Source organism: Apodemus sylvaticus, chromosome 14, assembly GCF_947179515.1.
Source record: "Apodemus sylvaticus chromosome 14, mApoSyl1.1, whole genome shotgun sequence".
Taxonomy (NCBI): Eukaryota; Metazoa; Chordata; class Mammalia; order Rodentia; family Muridae; genus Apodemus; species Apodemus sylvaticus.
In genome coordinates, this window is record NC_067485.1 from 39,440,341 (window position 1) to 39,459,579 (window position 19,239).

General features: G+C 36.2%; 1 protein-coding gene across 5 annotated transcripts; it reads left to right on the plus strand.

Moving 5' to 3' along the window:
* Positions 1–8,313: 8,313 nt before the first annotated feature.
* LOC127664845 (prolactin-8A8-like) lies at positions 8,314–14,009 on the plus strand. 5 transcript variants are annotated; one of them, XM_052157056.1, is made up of 6 exons: positions 8,314–8,344; positions 9,623–9,801; positions 10,721–10,759; positions 11,519–11,630; positions 12,673–12,848; positions 13,821–14,009. In XM_052157056.1, the coding sequence occupies exons 1-6, from the start codon at positions 8,314–8,316 to the stop codon at positions 14,007–14,009; spliced, it is 726 nt and encodes a 241-aa protein (XP_052013016.1). The 5 variants fall into 5 exon arrangements, with proteins under 5 accessions (XP_052013016.1, XP_052013017.1, XP_052013018.1 ...); XM_052157057.1 differs by having other exon boundaries at positions 11,519–11,626; positions 12,669–12,848; XM_052157058.1 differs by having other exon boundaries at positions 9,626–9,801.
* Positions 14,010–19,239: the final 5,230 nt, after the last annotated feature.

Below are 19,239 nucleotides of genomic sequence, written 5' to 3' on the forward strand. Positions count from 1 at the left end.
TTCTGTTGTTTTTGTTGCTATTGAAAAGTACTCTTACTTCATAGTGATCTGATAGGAGGCATGGGATTAGTTTTATCTTCTTATATTTTTTGAGGTCTGTCTTGTGACCAATTATATGGTCAATTTTGGAAAAGGTACCATGAGGTGCTGAGAAAAAGGTATATTGTTTTTCTTTAGGGTGAAATGTTCTGTAAATATCAGTCAAATCCAATTGGTTCAAAGCTTCAATTAGTTTTACTGTGTCCCTGTTTAGTTTCTGTTTTCCTGATCGGTCCATTGAGGAGAGTGGAGTGTTGAAGTCCCCCACAATTATTGTGTTAGGTGCAATGTGTGCTTTGAGCTTTAGTAAAGTTTCTTTTATGAATGAAGATGCCCTTGCATTTGCCACATAGATGTTTAGGATTGAAAGTTCTTCTTGGTGGTTTTTTCTTCAAGAAGTGTCCTTCTGTGTCTCTTTTGATGATTTTAGGTTGAAAGTCAATTTTCTTTGATATTAGAATGGCTACTCCGTCTCGTTTCCCAAGACCATTGGCTTGTAAAATTGTCTTAAAGCCTTTTACTCTAAGGTAGTTTTTGTCTTTGACACTGAGATATGTCTTCTGAATGCAGCAAAATGTAGGGTCCTGTTTCCTTATCCAGTCTGTTAGTCTATGTCTTTTTATTGGGGAATTGAGTCCATTGATGTTAAGAAATATTAAGGAATAGTGATTATTACTTCCTGTCATTTTGATGTTATTTTTATATTTGAGTGGTTATCTTCTTTTGGATTTGATGAAAGAAGGTAAGTATCTTGCTTTTTCCAGAGTGTAGTTTTCCTCCTTGTATTGAAGTTTTCCTCCTATTATTCTTTGTGGACCCGGGTATGTGGAAAGATATTGTGTAAATTTGGTTTTGTCAATATCTTGGCTTCTCCATCTATGGTGATTGAGAGTTTTGCTGGGTATAATAGTCTTGGCTGACATTTGTGTTCTCTTAGAGTCTGCATGAGATCTGCCCAGGATCTTCTAGCTTTCATGGTCTCTGGTGAGAAGTCTGGTGTGATTCTGATAGGTCTTCCTTTATATGTTACTTGGCCTTTTTCTCTTACTGCCTTTAATATTCTTTCTTTGTTTAGTGCATTTGGTGTTTTCATTATAATGTGATGGGAATTATTTCTGCTCAGGTCCAGTCTGTTTGGAGTTCTGTAGGCTTCTTGTATATTCATGGGCATCTCTCTCTTTAAGTTGGGAAAGTTTTCTTCCATAATTTTGTTAAAGATATTTGCTGGCCCTTTCAGTTGTAAATCTTTGCTCTCATCTATACTTATAATCCTTAGGTTTGGTCTTCTCATTGTGTCCTGAATTTCCTGGATGTTCTGGGATACAAGCTTTTTGCATTTTGCATTTTCTTTGACTGTTGTGTCAATGGTTTCTATGGTATCTTCGGCATCTGAAATTCTTTCTTCCATCTCTTGTATTCTGTTGTTTATATTTGCATCTATGGCCCCTGATTTCTTCTCAAGGTTTTCTATCTCCAAAGTTGTCTCCCTTTGTGATTTCTTAGTTGTTTCTACTTTTGTTTTTAGATCCAGGATGTTTTTGCTCAGTTCCTTCACTTGCTTGTTTGTGTTTTCCTTTAATTCTTTAATAAATTTTTGTGTTTCTTCTTTTTTTATAATTTTTTTCCTCTTTTTAAATAATTTTTTGTGTTTCTGCCTGTTGACTCAAGCTCTCCTGCATTTCTTTAATTTTTTTTTTGTATTTCTTCTTTATTGGCTTCTATCTCTTAAGCCTTATTGCCTTATTCTCCTGCATTTCTTTATGTGATTTTTCTGTTTCCATTATATGGGTTTCTAGCTTATTAATGTTCCCCTGTATTTCTTTAAGAGATTAATTTATGTCCTTTTTGTGTTCTTTTAGCAGCATCATGAACAGTGATTTTAAATCCAAATCTTGTTTTTCTGGTGTGTTGGCATATCCAGGACTTGCCCAAGTGTGCCTTGCCCCAGATTGTGTCTGTGAACCAGATTGTGCCCTGCTCCTTCAGGGAGTGCTGATGGTGTATGCTGCGTGACCTTTTCTGAGTGGTGATCACTCTGCTGGGCAGCCGATCTCCCAACCGGGTTGGTGCACACAAGGTTAGCATAGATTCTCAGACACCCAGTCTAGGCAAAATCCTGGCAGGCCAAGGTCCGAGGAAAGTTCCCCTCGGGCTATGAGTGTTAACTGCTTCTGTCAGGTGGCCAGGATGACAGCATGTGCTCACTCCCTGAAAGTGCCAGGAGAGTCTGCTGGGCTAACAACCTCCTGGCCAGGTTGGCACACAGATGCCCCCTCTTCCCCCGAACAGCCCAGGGCCTGGGTGCAAGACAATGCCCGTTGGGCTTAGACCCTCTCGATATTGGCCTCGGGTTATGTTTGTGTACCTCAGGCTGTCTGATCTCTCTGGCATCCAAGAACCAAGATCATTCTTTCCATTTCTAAGCCCCACATTTGGGCGCCAATCTGTAACTGTCAGCAGTTACATCAAATGGGTTACCTGGAAGGAAAACTGGGGATGAAATAGAACCGACTTCCAAGAGAAATAAAGAGCCAAGAAATGGTTTCTGATCAGGGTGCAAAGTTTTAATGGGGGACTCCAAATATAAAGGTGTGGGGGGAATCCTTCCTCCAAATGTCTGAAATTCCCACTCAAGGCAGGTGGGAGGGCATATAGGTAACTTTAGTAAAAAATAATGGATATCTACTTTCAGACTCTTTGAGTAAAGATCACATGTAACTAACAATAATTTTTCTTTTGTTCTTTTTAATTATATATTTTTATTTTCTATATTCCTTGTTTACATTGCAAATGATTTCCCCTTTCCCAGTTCCCCCCTCCCCATATGTCCCATAAATCTTCTTCTCTCTACTCATTCTCCAATCACCTCTCTCCTTTTTCTCTGTCTGGATACTCCCCTCCAATGCTAGATCAAGCCTTTCCAGGATCAGGACCCTCTCCTTACTTCTTCATGGGCGTCATTTGTTATGCTAATTGTGCCTTGGGTATTCAGAGCTTCTGGGCTAATTACTATCCACTTATCAGAGATTGCGTTCCACATGTATTATTTTGTGATTGGGTTGCCTCACTTAGGATGATATTTTCCAGATCCAACCATTTGCCTAAAAATTTCATGAATTCATTGTTTATAATTGCTGACTAGTATTCCATTGTGTAAATATACCACATTTTCTGTATCCATTCCTCCATTGAGGGACATCTGGATTCTTTCCAGGTTCTGGATATTATAAATAAGGCTGCTATGAACATAATGAAACATGCGTCTTTATTGCATGCTGGGGAATCCTTTGGGTATATGCCCAGGAGAGGTATAGCAGGGTCCTCCGGAAGTGTCATGTCCAGTTTTCTCAGGAACTGCCAGACTGATTTCCAAAGTGGTTGTACCATCTTACAACCCTACCAGCAGTAGAGGAATGTTCCTCTTTCTTCACATCCTTGCCAACACCTGCTGTCTTCTGAGTTTTTAATCTTAGCCATTCTGACTGGTGTGAGGTGAAATCTCAGGGTTGTTTTGATTTGCATTTCTGTAATGACTAATGGTGTTGAGCATTTCTGATGTTGAGCATTTCTTAATGTGCTTCTCGGCCATCCAAATTTCTTCAGTTGAAAATTCTTTGTTTAGCTCTGTACCCCATTTTTTAAGAGGGTTATTTGGTTTTCTGGGGTCTAACTTCTTGAGTTCTTTGTGTATATTGGATATTAGCCCTCTATCAGATGTAGGGTTTTGTGAAAATCTTTTCCCAATTTGTTGGCTGCCGTTTTGTCCTTTTGACAGTGTCCTTTGCCTTACAGAAACTTTGTAATTTTATGAGGTCCCATTTGTTAATTCTTGATCTTAGAGCATAAGCTATTGGTGTTCTTTTCAGGAACTTTCCCCTGTGCCCGTATCCTCAAGGGTTTTCCCCCCAGTTTCTTTTCTATTATTTTCAGTGTGTCTGGTTTTATGTGGAGGTCTTTGATCCATTTCATTTATTTGTGCTATTTTAATATTAGTGTAAATTGTATACCTGTGTATGGGAGAGTGAGACAGCAACAGGGGAGGAGCACTGGCACAGGTAAATATGTTTGTAACAGGCACATTGTAAAGTTTACAAAATCTGGAATGGAAATTCATAGCAGAAAAGTAATAACTAAATATTAAAAAAGAAATAAAAATCAAAACACATAGGAGATTTTCAGAAAGCAAAAAGTGGAGAAAAGAATCCAACTTTCTATCGAGTATTATAGTCAGGTAACTTTGATGAAAGAATCTTCATTTTAACTAAGTTAAGAGTCAAGTAAAAGACACCTGTTAAGGCATGTCAAGAATAAGCCCTTGGACTTTTATCAAGTAGTTTTAGATCTCAACTTCTGCCTTTCTGTCAGTCTTGTCTTGAAAACTGTGAATATACAGTTTCTATATTATCTTCCCAAAACACATGATTCAGCATAAAATTACACCTGAATCAGAAGGGGTTCTATTGGAAAGAAGTGACTGGAAAATGACTTAAATATGATTTGTATAGTGCTAATATAATAAAAATCAGAAAAAGAAAATATATGAGAACTGGTTTCATGGGAAGTCAAATGTGGCAAGTTTTGCACTGGGAACAATCTAGGTTCTCCAACAGAAATGTTGAACAGATAAAAGGTGTGGTAGTTTGGAGCAACAGAAAGGGTATAAACTGAATAACCGTTCTCTGTGGGGTAGAAGATGAGACTTGGTTTTCCATTGATTTCCCTGCTGCAGGAAATTGTTGTCTTAAAGGAAACTCTTAAAAATCAACAGATTGACTAACATTGCGTTTCTGCCTGAACATTTCATAGGGTCCAAGGCCATCTTAAAGGAGTTTTCAAGGAACTGTTCTCATCAATTAGCCAATTAGATTAGAATTTGTGGCTATTTAAAATCACTAGGGCAAAAAACAACAGTGAAATAATGAGGAGATACATCAAGAAATACAAAAATGATACAGCTTGCCCTAGGGATACGCACTTTACTCTCCCTCATAGAGTACTCTGTATACAATTCTCTAATGTAGATAGGAATCTTGGCAGTAGATATGTAGATGGGATATAGGATGCACATATGGTTTATAGTGTTCTGTACCAGGTTATAAATATTATGTTGAATTTTGGTTGTTGAATATAGGGGAGTCTGTGGGGATGAGATTACTAACCTAGGCCAGAGTCCTTTCCTAAAACACTGTTGACAGATAAACAACTAGTAATTATGAGACCAAGTGAGAGACTGTTGGAAGTTAGAAGATTTCTGGAATGACAAAAGATTTGACAGATCTGAATGGCCTGCATTCCTTCCAGGCCCTTAGCAAGATGCTACCTCTTACTGATCATATGTCAGTCTGAAGTTAAACAACCTAAACAGTACAGAGCACTGTCTTTAGATTATAAATTTGCAAAAGAAATAATGATCCCATCCGTGCTCCTCTACACAGTCTTATGCTTTGGGAGAAACAACTCATATAGCCTTAAGGCTTGTTCATGATGTCTAACACCTTTGCTAATCTGTGACTAAGGTCCATGTGGATACAGATTCATCAAGACAATTTATGCTATCTTGAAGCAAGTAACAGTAGGTCTACAAAAGTACTGAAGTCCTGTTAATCTTCCATTTCATAAATCCAACCTCTATACATTTATTCATTTGTGAAAAAGTAAAATAATACTAAATTCAACTCTTAAGAATATGTGAGAGTCTAGACTATATATGAAATTATATTTCCTAGAGCTACAGATGGACCAGCTGAAGGGATCAGATCCCATTACAGATGGTTGTAAGTGACCATGTGCTTGATGGGAATTGTACTCAGAACTTCTGGAAGAGCAGCCACTGCTCTTAACCAATGAGCGCTAACCCAGAACCCAAAAGACATGCAAGGTATATAATCATGGATAAGGGAGGCCCACTTGTGGCTATTTCAATCCTACTCAGAAGGAGGAACAAAGTAATCTCAGAAGGCAGAGAGAGGGAGGCACCTGAATACAAGAGGGATCAGGGAGGGGAAAAAGAGGCAGTATCAAATATGGGGAGAGGAAACAAGAAGGAAGCACAGAGTGCTAGGAGAGTTATTGGAAATATGTAGCAGTCAGTAGTAGGGTCAAAGGGGAACCTCTAAAGTATCCCAGAGACCTGGGATGAGAGAGACTCCCAGGAGTCAAAGGAAGTAGCTTTAGCTAAAGTGCTCTTCAATGGGAAGATGAAACCTGAAGTGACCATGTCTTATAGATAAACATGGCAACCACTCAAGGCATTTAGCCAACCAATCATCTTAAAAATGTTTGATACAGTATTGTCCCTATCTAAAGGAAAGTTAGGGACAAAAATGGACCAGATACTAAAGGAAAGGCCATTCAATGACTGGCCCAAGTTAGGTTCAAACCCATATACTGGCACCATACCATGACACTATTACTGATGCCATGTGCTTACATACATGAGCACATGACTGTCTTCTGCAAGACTCTACCAGCATCTGACTGAGACAGATTCAGATACTTACAGCCAACTATTGAACTGATGTCCTGGGTCCCTATGGTAGAGGTAGAGATAGGATTAAAGGAGCTAAGGTGGATGGCAACCCTAAAGGAAGAACAAAAGGATCATCTAACTAGGATGCCTCTGTCATCACAGAGTCTTTTTTTTTAAATATTTATTTATTTATTTATTATATATAAGTACACTGTAGCTGTCTTCAGACACCAGAATAGGGTGTCAGATCTCTTTACGGATGGTTGTGAGCCACCATGTGGATGCTGGGATTTGAACTCATGACCTTCAGAAGAGCAGTCGGTGCTCTTACCCGCTGAGGAATCTCTCCAGCCCCATCACAGAGTCTTAACCACGAACCACAGAGCATTCATTGGGTAGTCCTTGGCTCCTGGCATATATGTAACAGAGGAAGGTCTTCTGTGGACTAAGTAGGATAGGATGTGCCTAATTATGTAGAAACTTGATGCTCCAAAGTTGCTGGGATAAGGTAGGTGGGTTGGTGTATGGGGAAACACACTCTCAGAAGTGAAGCAAGATGGAAGGATGAACTCTTGATGGGTGAAAGATAAAGGGGGTAACCTTTGGAATGTAAATAAATAAAAATAATTTTAAAAAGAAAATGAGAAAGAACCTGTTAGAGTATACATGTAGCATACAGGATTCCTGAGAACCATGTTTATTGAAAATCTCTGAGATGTCAGGGACCTGGAGATCAGAGTTATCTTCCCAATAGATACAGCTAGGCTTCTGACATGTCTCACGACATTCTGGTAGCTGTATTTCCTTTTGTTTGAATATTACATCTAACTGAATTGCCCACCTTTTTAAAGCAGCAAGTACTCTTCTTTCGACAATATGAGGATTATTTTGTTGGCATTGAGTGAGAAGATTCCTCAATATTGACTAGATGCTAGAGTATAGAAATGTCTAAGGCATTGCCTTTTGAAAAAAAAAAAAACACCAGTTGTACTATAGCACAAGAGCTAATGCTAACAGGAAGTGTAAGAAACTATACTCATAATGACAATCATGGTACAGTTGTTACTGGTGCAGAAAAAAAACTTCTGACATGATTAAGAACAATTGCAAGAAAGCAACCTCTATTTGTTATTTTAAAAAAATGTCCAGTAATTTTTGAGAGGTATATTGCCTAGAGAGAAGTTAATGGAGTTTTTGTATTGAATACTTCTGATTTATCTTACACTGATTTCTAAATACCTAATTTAAGCATGCAGATTATTGTAATTATTAGCTTAGTTCACAGAGAAACACTCCTCAGAGTAGCCAATGATGACTGGAAAAGATTCATAACACTATAGATAATTTACTAATGCTCTGGTATGTAGTTAAATATTTGATGAAGATTCATTCTCTGTCCATGATAATGAGGAAAAAGATGAAACACAGTATGTAAAAAAAGGGGAAGTTGTCAGGAACAGCAATTTTCTTATGGTCTGGCAAGATAATCTTTAATCAGGCACTTGAGAATGGCTTCAGAGATTTCAAAAATAATTTGCACAAGCATTAACACGTAGGAACACGTAAGAAGAAACCATCCAGACACATATAATTATGTTGTAATAAAACAGGTGACATTCCAAGAAGATAGAAATACATACTTCAGGAATGAGTGTTTCTGTATGTGACTTCATGTTGTTGAATAGCTGTGGTGCCCTTGGGGATATCTGCTAGAATATATAGGAACAGGAACCTAACTGAATATACAACTCCAGTGAAACAGATCTCCAGAGACAGACCTTATCCTGCTTTGGAAGTCCTCATTGATGGAGCTGCCATTGAGTCAACCTCACTTCTGTAAGTAAATTCCCCCATCCCTATTCCTCTCTAGTAAACATATTCAATTTATTGTTCCTACGAGTTTATTTTACTTAGATTTTACTTTGGAATCTTGGATGTTCTCTCTGGTGTGAAGATACATTTGTTCATACAAATTCTGTTCATAGACTTTATTATTAACCTTTAAAATTATTTTTCTAGAAAAAAACCCGTACAAGGATACAAGAGACAATTGGATTAGTAGTTTTCATCATCCTTTAATTTGAGACATGCTGCAATGTTCAAAGCGGGTCTGTGTTGTCTTCTTGTCTTTTCTCTTGAGGAGAGAGGAGGAGGAAAGTGTTATTTGTATCTAGTGAGTAAAATTGATGGGAATTATTAAGCAGCTTCCAATGCATAGGGCACCTTCCAGAAGAAAGAACACATCTAAAATAGACAAAAATTTTGAGTTTTAGAAATTGAAAAATATTGAGGATATAAATTCAGTGGATCAAATTAATTTTTCTGAAGGCAGAAGTAACAGAATTGTGATTGTGAGTAAAATGTACTGACGGTTTGTGTTCTGACTATGACATTAGTTGCTAATAAATCATTTGAAAAAGAATTTGATCATGTAATCCTTCTCCAACCTGAATATGTTCAGATTACATTAAGAGAGTATAATATGCTGACAAAATTATTAGGCAGATCAACTCTTAAATGAGTGATCTGAAGTTTTTGATGAAAAAAATTTATGATGTAGTTTTCTCATGTTACCAGTTGAAAGTTGATATCATATATATTAGATAACATCGCTTCTTCTTCTTTTTAGTATTCATTGTAGCATTGTCAAATGGATAGAGGAAGCAAAGAGGCAAACTGTGCTATTCCCATGCCCAAAGTGTTTAAACATTGACAGCAGACATGATGATTAAAAACTCCATATTCTTCAAGAGTAGGATAACTAAACATGAGGTTAAATTCCAAAGATACTAAACCATCTAAAAATGACTTAAAATACAAGTACAGAACTAATTTTAATTTTAAATATTTGTAAAATTCAGGACTTTTGAAGCAGTACAACAATGTGAAAACACCTGCTTTTCAAACTATTATTCAGAAAAATTCAATTACTTGCATAAGTGCTTAGAGTGACTTTAGATGCCATTCCAGATATCCAATACACAGTCATGTAGGAAATAATTAAAAAAACACACACTTTCAAAAACTAAAAACACTTTGGCCAAATACAATATTACTGAGCCTAGAAGAAATCAGGTTAATACACCATCTCTAAATGGTTTTGTTTCTGTGTAGCAGGGCCACTCCTGCTGCTGGTGATGTCAAACTTGCTGCTTTGGGAGAAAGGTGCATCAAGTCCTACATGTATGGGGGGAAAGGGTGGCTGCTGGAACCCACTTGTGGAAACATTTAACAGTGCAATCCAGAAAGCTGAAACCCTCCGTAAACTTGCTCATGAATTCTATGTAGAGCTTGTAAGTATCACAACCTCCACACTAATTCTTTAACTGCACTAGAACCTAAGACATTAAACGTCATGACTCAAAAATCAGAAAATACATGTTCACAGGTTAAAGATGCCCCAACTCCTGAAACAGGGAAAGGCCAATTGGACAGTGTCAAGAAATTTCATCAAATCTAATGATATTAATATATTTTCTCTACTTTCTTAAAAAATGAAAAATGATTATCATAGAAACTTTTAAAATGTGCTTGCAGAAGCACTCTCATTTCCTGTTTTTGCATTCAAGATCCTGAAATGCTATTGGCCACAGGTACATACTGTACAAGGCGTGCATTTCAGTGAACTATATGTTTGTACCAGAGATAAAGTAAACCATATGAAGAGGCAAGAAAGGAGGAACAGAAGAAAAGGATGGAGAGAGGGAGGGGGAGGGAGCGGGAGAGAAAGAGAGAGACAGAGACAGAGAGACAGAGACAGAGAGACAGAGACAGAGAGACAGAGACAGAGAGACAGAGACAGAGAGACAGAGACAGGGAGAGAGAGATAGCGAGACAGGGAGAGAGCGAAAGTCAGAGAGAGACAGGGAGAGAAACAGAGAGAGAGAGGGAGAGAGAGAGAGAGAGAGAGAGAGAGAGAGAGAGAGAGAGAGAGAGAGAAATCTAGCCTTTCAAGAAGCCCATGAATAGTAGAAATTGTGGTTTGAAGATATTTAGTGATAACAGTTTGTCTGATATCAGAGCAGGAAGAATAGCATATCCATTCCCCCTGTGGTTATTGTCATTTCTCAAGGTCAGGAAAAGAAGACACTATAGAAAGAGGCAAACCTTCAATATGATGGGCATCAAAAGAATTTGTCTCTGTTTGGAATAAACATGTCATCATTTATTTTATTGACTAGATGTTATTTTTCTCTCCTGAACATGACTCAGTACCACAACCAATTCTCATCTGAACATTTTTCAGCTCTTGTAAGTACCTTACTTTCTTCCAGCTGCTTCCCAATAAGAGTCTCATGTCAAAAATTGCAGATTATAAGTGAAAGCATTATACAGTATTTGTATTTCCTGCTCTTAATTGGCAGCTTTTCAATTTCTTAACCTTCTGAATTTTCATTAAGCTTTCATGAATTAGCTGCTTCTTTGAAATAAATAAGGTATACTAACTTAATATTTTTTAATATTTTTATACTTCATTGACTTTGAGTTTACATAAAATTTATTGTAAAATAGTTTATTTTATGAGTTAAAATGCACACAATTTCATTTGAAACCTATTAAAAACATGCCCAGTTTTATTCATTATTGTTAAATTAATTAATTTATAACTTTGTTTGCTGGGTAAGGAAATATCAGTATTTATTGACAGAAAAGATGAAGATTAATAAATATGTGCTATTTCTTTATGCTGAACTGCCAAACAATGGAAATAATTAAATCAGTAGTTCTTAATCAATTTAATCCTTTCAGTGTCTGCCTTGCTTAGAGTAATATTTTTGAAGTGAAGAAAAGCAAGTTAGGAAGGAAAGAGTATAATATTCAAAAGTTAATGAAAAACCAAATTAAATTGCAAGTATAAGACCCAAAACTACATGACAGTTTCTTAGTTCCTTTATATCAATATTTTACGAATTACTTATGTTAAAATTTACAAATCCACTAAAATTCATTAATATTCTGGACATGAAGCTATTTATGATTTCTGAACTCTGTTTTTTGTTGTATTTTCAGACTTTAAAACTGCTTAGGCGGGATGAGATTGTTTTCAGAGCTGGATCTTACTGCCATTCTACTCTTACAAACCCCCCAAATAAGGGAATTGAATACATAAGTATTGAAGTAAGTTTCCTTCCTGGTTTTCCACAGAACTCTAGAAGCAATACATTGGTTTTGTGGTACTGCCAGTTATTACAGTTTTTATGATAGATACAGTAACCATGCATTCAGAAAAATGAAGATGAAGTGTAGAAAATAATCATATTACAGTATTGATACATTATAAATAAATCAAAATACCCCAAAACAGTGTAGCAAATGCTTAAGTACACCATGTAGAAAATAGTATTTTAGGAATGACCAACCACTCAAATTTTATCTATTATTTTTATAAGATACTCTGAGCTAAATTGACTATTAATGGATATATATTACTTCTCCATCAGTGATAACAATGTGGCTGTATTATATGATGCTAATGCTTCTGCATGATAGCATTCTATGTTACTGAACACTATCCCCTTTCTTGATTTTCAAATCGATTTCTTTTTTTACCAATCTCTTCATCCCTCTATTACTCTCTGTACCTTAACCGAAAACTTCATGAGCAGATTAGTCCTGTGAAATGATAGGTTCTGTTCCTTAAGATGCAGCAATGCTCAAATTCATGATAAGAAAGACTACATATCATAGCAATTCTATTGTATGTTGTGAAAGAGTTCTTCCCCTATACATGGTATACATGAATCCTTTATTGAATATTATTTTAACCACTTGTCCTTGCCTCTATCTGTCATGACTCAATCTTTGTTTCTATTGAATACAAGAAAGACCTGTTTTACAAATCGATAAACAAATAACCAAATAATAACAATCTCACTGGCAAGAAAGCTCTTTGAATAGCATAAGGAGAACAAAATATGATGACCTAAACTCAGAGAAATGCTAATTGATAAGACCCAAAATTTGTTTTAATGATTTTAAAACATATCATTTGTTTAAGTGTTATGCTATCAAACTATGTAACATCTATACATGTATCAGGTATACATAGTAAATACATGTCTCAGTTAAGCTTTATACATGAACATTACAGGTATCAAACCTGGTAATTATTTAATGTGACTGAAATTATTTAATGTATTGGTTCAATTTTGTGTCACAGAGAGAAGAGTATTTAAAAACTTTGATCAATTATGTGGGTTCCTGGATTAGCCCTCTATTCCATCTAGTCATTGAACTGAATGCCATGCAAGATGTCCCTGAAAATATCCTCTCAAAAGCCAAGGAGATTGAAGCGATCAACAGACAAATCCTGGATGACCTTAGGTGGATATTCACTAAGGTGAGCACTTCCCATTAATTATTTTAACTCATAAAGTAGGTGGCTTATGGGAATTAACAATAACAACAAAAAATAATTCTGAAATGCCTCAACTTTCATGAGTGAAACATAAATATCTAATATTGCTCACAGTCTTTCCATAAGACAGTGTTTCTTAACCTTTGGGGGTCAAATGATCCTTTCATGGGGATCATATAATAGATATACTGAATATTAGCTATTTACATTACAATTACTTAAATTAGGAAAATTTGAGTCATTTAGTAAGAATGAAAATAATTTTATGGTTGAGCATAAGAACTCAACTCATATGGAACAGCATGAAGAACTATATTATAAGGGCACAGCATTAGAAAATTTGAGAACCACAGCTCTAATAGGTTGCTGGCATCTCCAACCCGTTCAGATGCTTCTCATTTCTTTCCACCCTGGAGATCAGAATAAGATAGATGTTCATCTTAGGCAGTTAAACGACACCTTTCCTGGTCAGATGAAAGGAGCTCTGGTCTTCAATCACAGTCATCCCTAGGGTCTGCATATTAAATCACCATCTGATCCTCCTCACTTAAAGATTTTTATACATACACCTCATAGAGATTGAATTTAGTAGAATAAGGGTGTATATCAGGTTCTGTAAAATAAATATGAAAAGACATGTAAGAATTTCCTGAGTTTATAACTGATTGAGCCCTTCAATTGGCCCAGAAACAAACAGAAATTTCTCTGCTTCTGAAAGGGCAAACTGACTCTGCAGCTAATTACATGTTAGAAGAAATACACTTGAGTCTACACCACAGATTCTAAAAGTCTAACTGCTTGAAAGTCTCTTAGCTTAGGTAAATGAAAACTGAAAACTTTGATGGAAGCAGTACATTTCTGAATGTATTTCTCTGAGTGGACACAAAACAAATAAGGGCAAAGGAAAACTAGCAATGTAATTGACAATTAACTGATTATTAATTTGATTTTTAGGTCTATCCTACTAAAAAGAGGAAAGAAAAATTTGCCAGCTGGGAACATCTTTCATTCTTAAAATCAAGTGACAAAAATTATAAATTTTTGGCAATGTTTAACCTTTCCAACTGCCTAGAGTATGACACACAATACACTCTATTTCATTTCAGAATATTGAACTGTCGCATAACTGGAAATGATTGCTAAATGCACATTTACCATAACTGATTTGGATGAGCTCCACAACAGTTCATTGCTGAGCTGTTGACTTTAATTGTATACATTTCAAATGCATGTTTGGGTATAATGGATCTTTTTTTGAAAAATAAAAGCATTCTATTTGGAAATGTCCAAACCTAAAACTTCAATTCATATTTCATTCACTGAAAAGTATATATATCAATAAAGTTAGGTTGCCCCAAAATAGATGTTAATATAACCAAAAAATGTTAAAGTTTATTTTAATGAATTCACATTCATTTCACAGAAAAATAATGAATATCAAGTTATTATAATCAAAGGATAAAAATCATGAATTAATCAATTATTCTAATTAGAATTATAAAAATTTTACTGCTTCATGACATTCAGAGGGAAACAATGTTAACAGTGAAAGTACAGCCATGTATCACATATACAAAAACTTGATTTTTAGGATGAAAATATCAGTTAGTGATGATCTCTTCAAGATGTGTCATAAGTCCAGCTACAGTTTTGCTCTGCAATAGCATGATCATAGATATGTTCTAGATGTTTTCATTTCTCTGTGTCTAACAAATATTGTGTTGCTCTATGGTATTTTTCAAAAAACTACACTTCATATGGTATATGTATTAAAACCATAGGAGCCTAAAAATTGACAATCCCTTGAAATGTCTGCTGTAAAACTCTGATGAAGCAAAAAGTGCGTATCATTGTGGTTCCAATTGTTTGGATACTCACTTGAAGACCAAGCTACACATTTGCTACAGATGTTCAGGGTACATAGCTTCAGTCCCTGAATACTCTTTGGTTTGTGGTTCAGTCTCTCTGAACCCCAATGGCCCAGGTTAGTTCACTTTGTAGGTCTAGTGATGCCCTTGATCCCTCTGCCTCTCTCAGTCTTCTCACTCATACACAAGATTCCCTGAGCACTGTTTGTTGTTTGACTGTGGGTTTTTGCCTCTTTTTCCATCAACTCCTGGGTGAAATTTCTCAGGAGACAGTTATGTCAGATTCCTGTCTGTAAGCATAGCTGAATATCACTAATAGTGTCAAGGGCTGGCTCTCTTCCAATAGGATGGGTCTCAAGATGGGTAAATCATTGGTTGGATATTCCCTCAATGTCTGTTACATCATTATCACTACACATTTTTATGCAGTACATTTAGGGCAGTCAAAGGTTTTGTAGGTGGGTTGATATTTCCTTCCTTCTACTGAAAATCCCACCTGGCTACAGGTGGTGGCTAATTCAGTCTCCATAACCTGAATTGCTCAGATTCTCAGCCAGGGGGACTCCCACAGACTCCCAAGAACCTCCCCTGTCTCAGATCTCCTGCTAGCAGGAGAGATGCTCTCCACTGATATCCTTTCTCACTCCCAGTCCTCTCCTGGTTTCCCCCACCCTCAACCTGATTGACATTTCCATACCACTTCTCAAACATTTCCCACTATCCATCCACCTCTGAAGAGTATTTTGTCTCTCCCTTTGAGTGAGAGTCACACATCCTCATTTATTTCCTCCTTACCCAGTTTCTTTGGATCTGTAGATTGTATCAAGGTTATCCTGAAATTTATGTCTAGTGTCCATTTATAAGTGATTGTATATATATATATATTGCTGACTGCATTTACTGACTTGGGATGATATTCTCAGGTTTTATCTATTTGCTTGCAAAATTCAGGATGTCTTGGTTTTAATAGTAGGATATTATTCAATTGTGTAAATGTACTGTATTTTCTTAATCCGATTTTCAGTTGAGAAACAACTAGGTTGTTTCTAGTTGCCAACTATTATGAATAAAGATGCTATGAACATAGTTTGAGCAAGTGTCCCTGTTGTATTGTGGGGAGTATTTTGGATATATGTCCAGGACTTGTATAGTTGAGTCTTGGTTTAAATATATTCTCAATTTTCCTAGAATCTGCCAAATTGATTTACAAAGCAGTTGCACAATTTGCACTGCCACCATCAGTAGAGATGTGGTGGTTTGCATACCTTTTGTCCTGATACATTCCTGTGTTTGAATGCTTAGCCAATAGGGAGTGGCAATGCTAGGAAATGTGGCCTTGTTTGTGTAGGTGTGGCCTTGGTGGAGGAAGTGTGTCACTGTGGAGGTGAACATGGAGGTCTCCTATGTTCATGCTCTGTCCAGTGCCAAACACAGTCCCCTTCTCCTTCCTTCCAATTAAGATGTACAACTTTCTGCTGCTTCATCATCATTTCTGCTTATATACTGTGATGCTTCCTGCCTTGATAATTCTGGACTGAACCTCTAAAACTGTAAGCCATCCTCAATTAATCTTTTCTTTTCTAAGAATTATAGTAATCATGATGTACTTTCACAGCTGCAAAACTCTAAGTAAGACAACCACTCACCATTTAAATTTCTAGAAAAATTTCTACTACAGATTAAAAATTAGAAATGCTTATCAGAAAACAGTTTATACAAATCAATACTTTCCTCAGAGCAGGATTTTTCCCATATCAATCAACTTCCTTCCCTGATCATGATGATCAGACAGAAAACCACCAACCACTATGATCTGAAGTACCCTATCAGACTTTCCATTTCATTTTGAGTGAATCAAATAAATATTTACCTCTCTAAATATTTCAGTCTTTTTTCTTCAAAAGGCAGGTATATGATGAATATATATACATACATATATATATAAATTGTATATATATATATACATACAAATATATATATATACATACATATATATATAAATTGCTGTTTGTCCAATAAATCTAATTCCATAGCTTTTCATTTAGCCATATTCCTATCAATATGCTTATTTCCAGTACAGGAGACTAGTCATGGAGAAAATCTGAAAATGAATCACAGTTCAATTGCAGAAAATTTAATTTTTTTCAATTTTTATATAAAGCATGGAATTCATATGTCTAGTTGATCAGGAATATGTGATGGAGAAAGGCCTCTCCTTTAAAGTGACATATAACTTAAAACAAAATTTTCAGAGAAGAGTTATGATAGTCTTCAACTTACATAGATTTACCAAAGAATATTGAGAAAGGATATTTCAGAAGAACAGAACAACCTTTCCACTCTCAAATAACAGTATGCTTAGTTTATTATTATTATTATTATTACTATTAATTTTCATTTAAAATACATTTTGAGGAAATGGTCCTATTACTATAAGAATAATAGATATGGATTCAAAAGAGAAAGAACAGAACATCAGAAATCAGTTGATTTAATAATACACAAAATTACATATGATAGGCACTACACCCTGAACATTAAATTGAAAATGCCTGGATGATATAAGTTTTAGTTGTACTTGTGCAGAGATGTTTACAATATGTAAATTACTGCAGTGATTTCTGGTAGTGGGTCCCATGTCATGAAGAATAAATCAGTCAAAACAAGTAAAGAAGTGATTATATGATTAATTTCTTTTCAAACTTAAAAATTATTCAAAATAAGAAACAACATATCTATAAGTTTGTTGCCACTTTCTACAAGTTAGACATTTTCTAAAATCCAATAAGTAAAGATGAACATTAATGTCAGTCATAGCAAAAGAAATCCACTTACATTTTTAAGTATTAAAGTTTCCAGGCTGGGAAGTGGTTGTGCACACCTGTAATTCCAGTACTCTGGGAGGCAGAGGCAGGCAGATCTCTGAGTTCAAGGCCAGCCTAGTCTACAGAGTGAGTTCCAGGACAGCCAAGGCTACACAGAGAAACCCTGTATCAAAAAAAAAAAAAAAAAAAGATTCCCAGTTATGTGTCTGAGTAATTTGCCTGCATGTAAATGCAGATGAGATGGTCAGAATAAAGAATCAGATACTCTAGATTTGGAGACCTGAGAGTTTTGAGCCAACATACCAGTACTAATATTTAACCTGGACCCTCTGCACAAATATGAAGTACTCTTAATCACTAGGCTACCTCCCCAGCTCAGAAATAGTCATTCTTTAATGAAAAAAAAAAAGAACTAGATCTTGTTTTTTATTCATATAATATATCCTGATTAAAGGTTCCTCTCCCTGTTCTACTACTTTACACATTCTCCTTCCATATGGTTCTGCCTTTTCTGTCTCTCATTCGAAAACAAAAATTCTTTTAAGTGATAATAATAAAATAACATGGAATAAGATTACAATTCAGGGACCTCCAATGAGGAAGGTTCAAAGCAGCCATCAGTAGCCCATGGCTTGACAGAAAAATCTATCACATAGAAATGACAAAGAATCTTGAGAGACTGGGAGTAGGTGAAATATTAAAAGGACACAATCCAAGACATGAAATGCTGAAGCCAGTTAATTTTAGAAGCAATGTTCATGAACTTTTTTTCCATTATAATTTAAAGCATCACTAAATACTAAGTTTAAACTACTAAGGACTGAAATTGTGCTAAAATGTGTGTACTGTGCCAGAAGAAAAGAAGTTCTACAGTGTGTTGGCCTGATGGTGCTTGTATTCTAATGCTAATACCTATTCCTCAAGACCTGGTTGCCTCAGAGATGTGAGAGCCCATAATTAAAAGCTATGTGACCTTTATCCCAAGTTATTTCAGATTAGCAAATAAAGATGTTGACTGCCGGTAGTTTGGTAGAAGAGATATAGGTAGATTTTAGAGTTCCTAGGCCTAAGGATCGAGGAGAACCATAAAAGTAGGGAAGAAAGTACAGGTAGAGGAAAGAGAAGCACCTTGCATTATGTAAGTCTTGAAAACACGGCCCTGAGGTGAGAGCAGCCCAGATGAAACATAGAAAATAATAACTCAGGGTTCTTAATAGGAAAGTAGACCCTAAGAGCATAGAAAGTAGATATCAGCCTAATTCTTGTGCTATTTAAGGCTTATTGTAAATATAAAAGGTGCATGTTTCTTACATCTGGTAACTAAATGGTTAAAGATGACGTAGAAATTCCAGTCTGTCATTAAATAATTTCTAAAGCAAAACTTCCATCCCTCTACCCACTACCCCATGACTCTTCCTGCTGCTTTTATGAGGGTGCTCCCCCAACCAGCCACTTACTCCCTGCTTCCCTCCCTGGCATTCCCCTACACTGGGGCATTGAACCCCCATAGGACCAAGTAACAGTCCTCCCACTGATGTCCAATAAGGACATACTTTGGCAAAAATGAGACCAGAGCCATGGGTCTGACAATGTGTACTTTTTGGTTGGTGGTCCAGTCCCCAGGATCTGTGGAGTATCTGGCTGGTTGACACGCCTTTTCCCCCAACAGGGCCACAAATG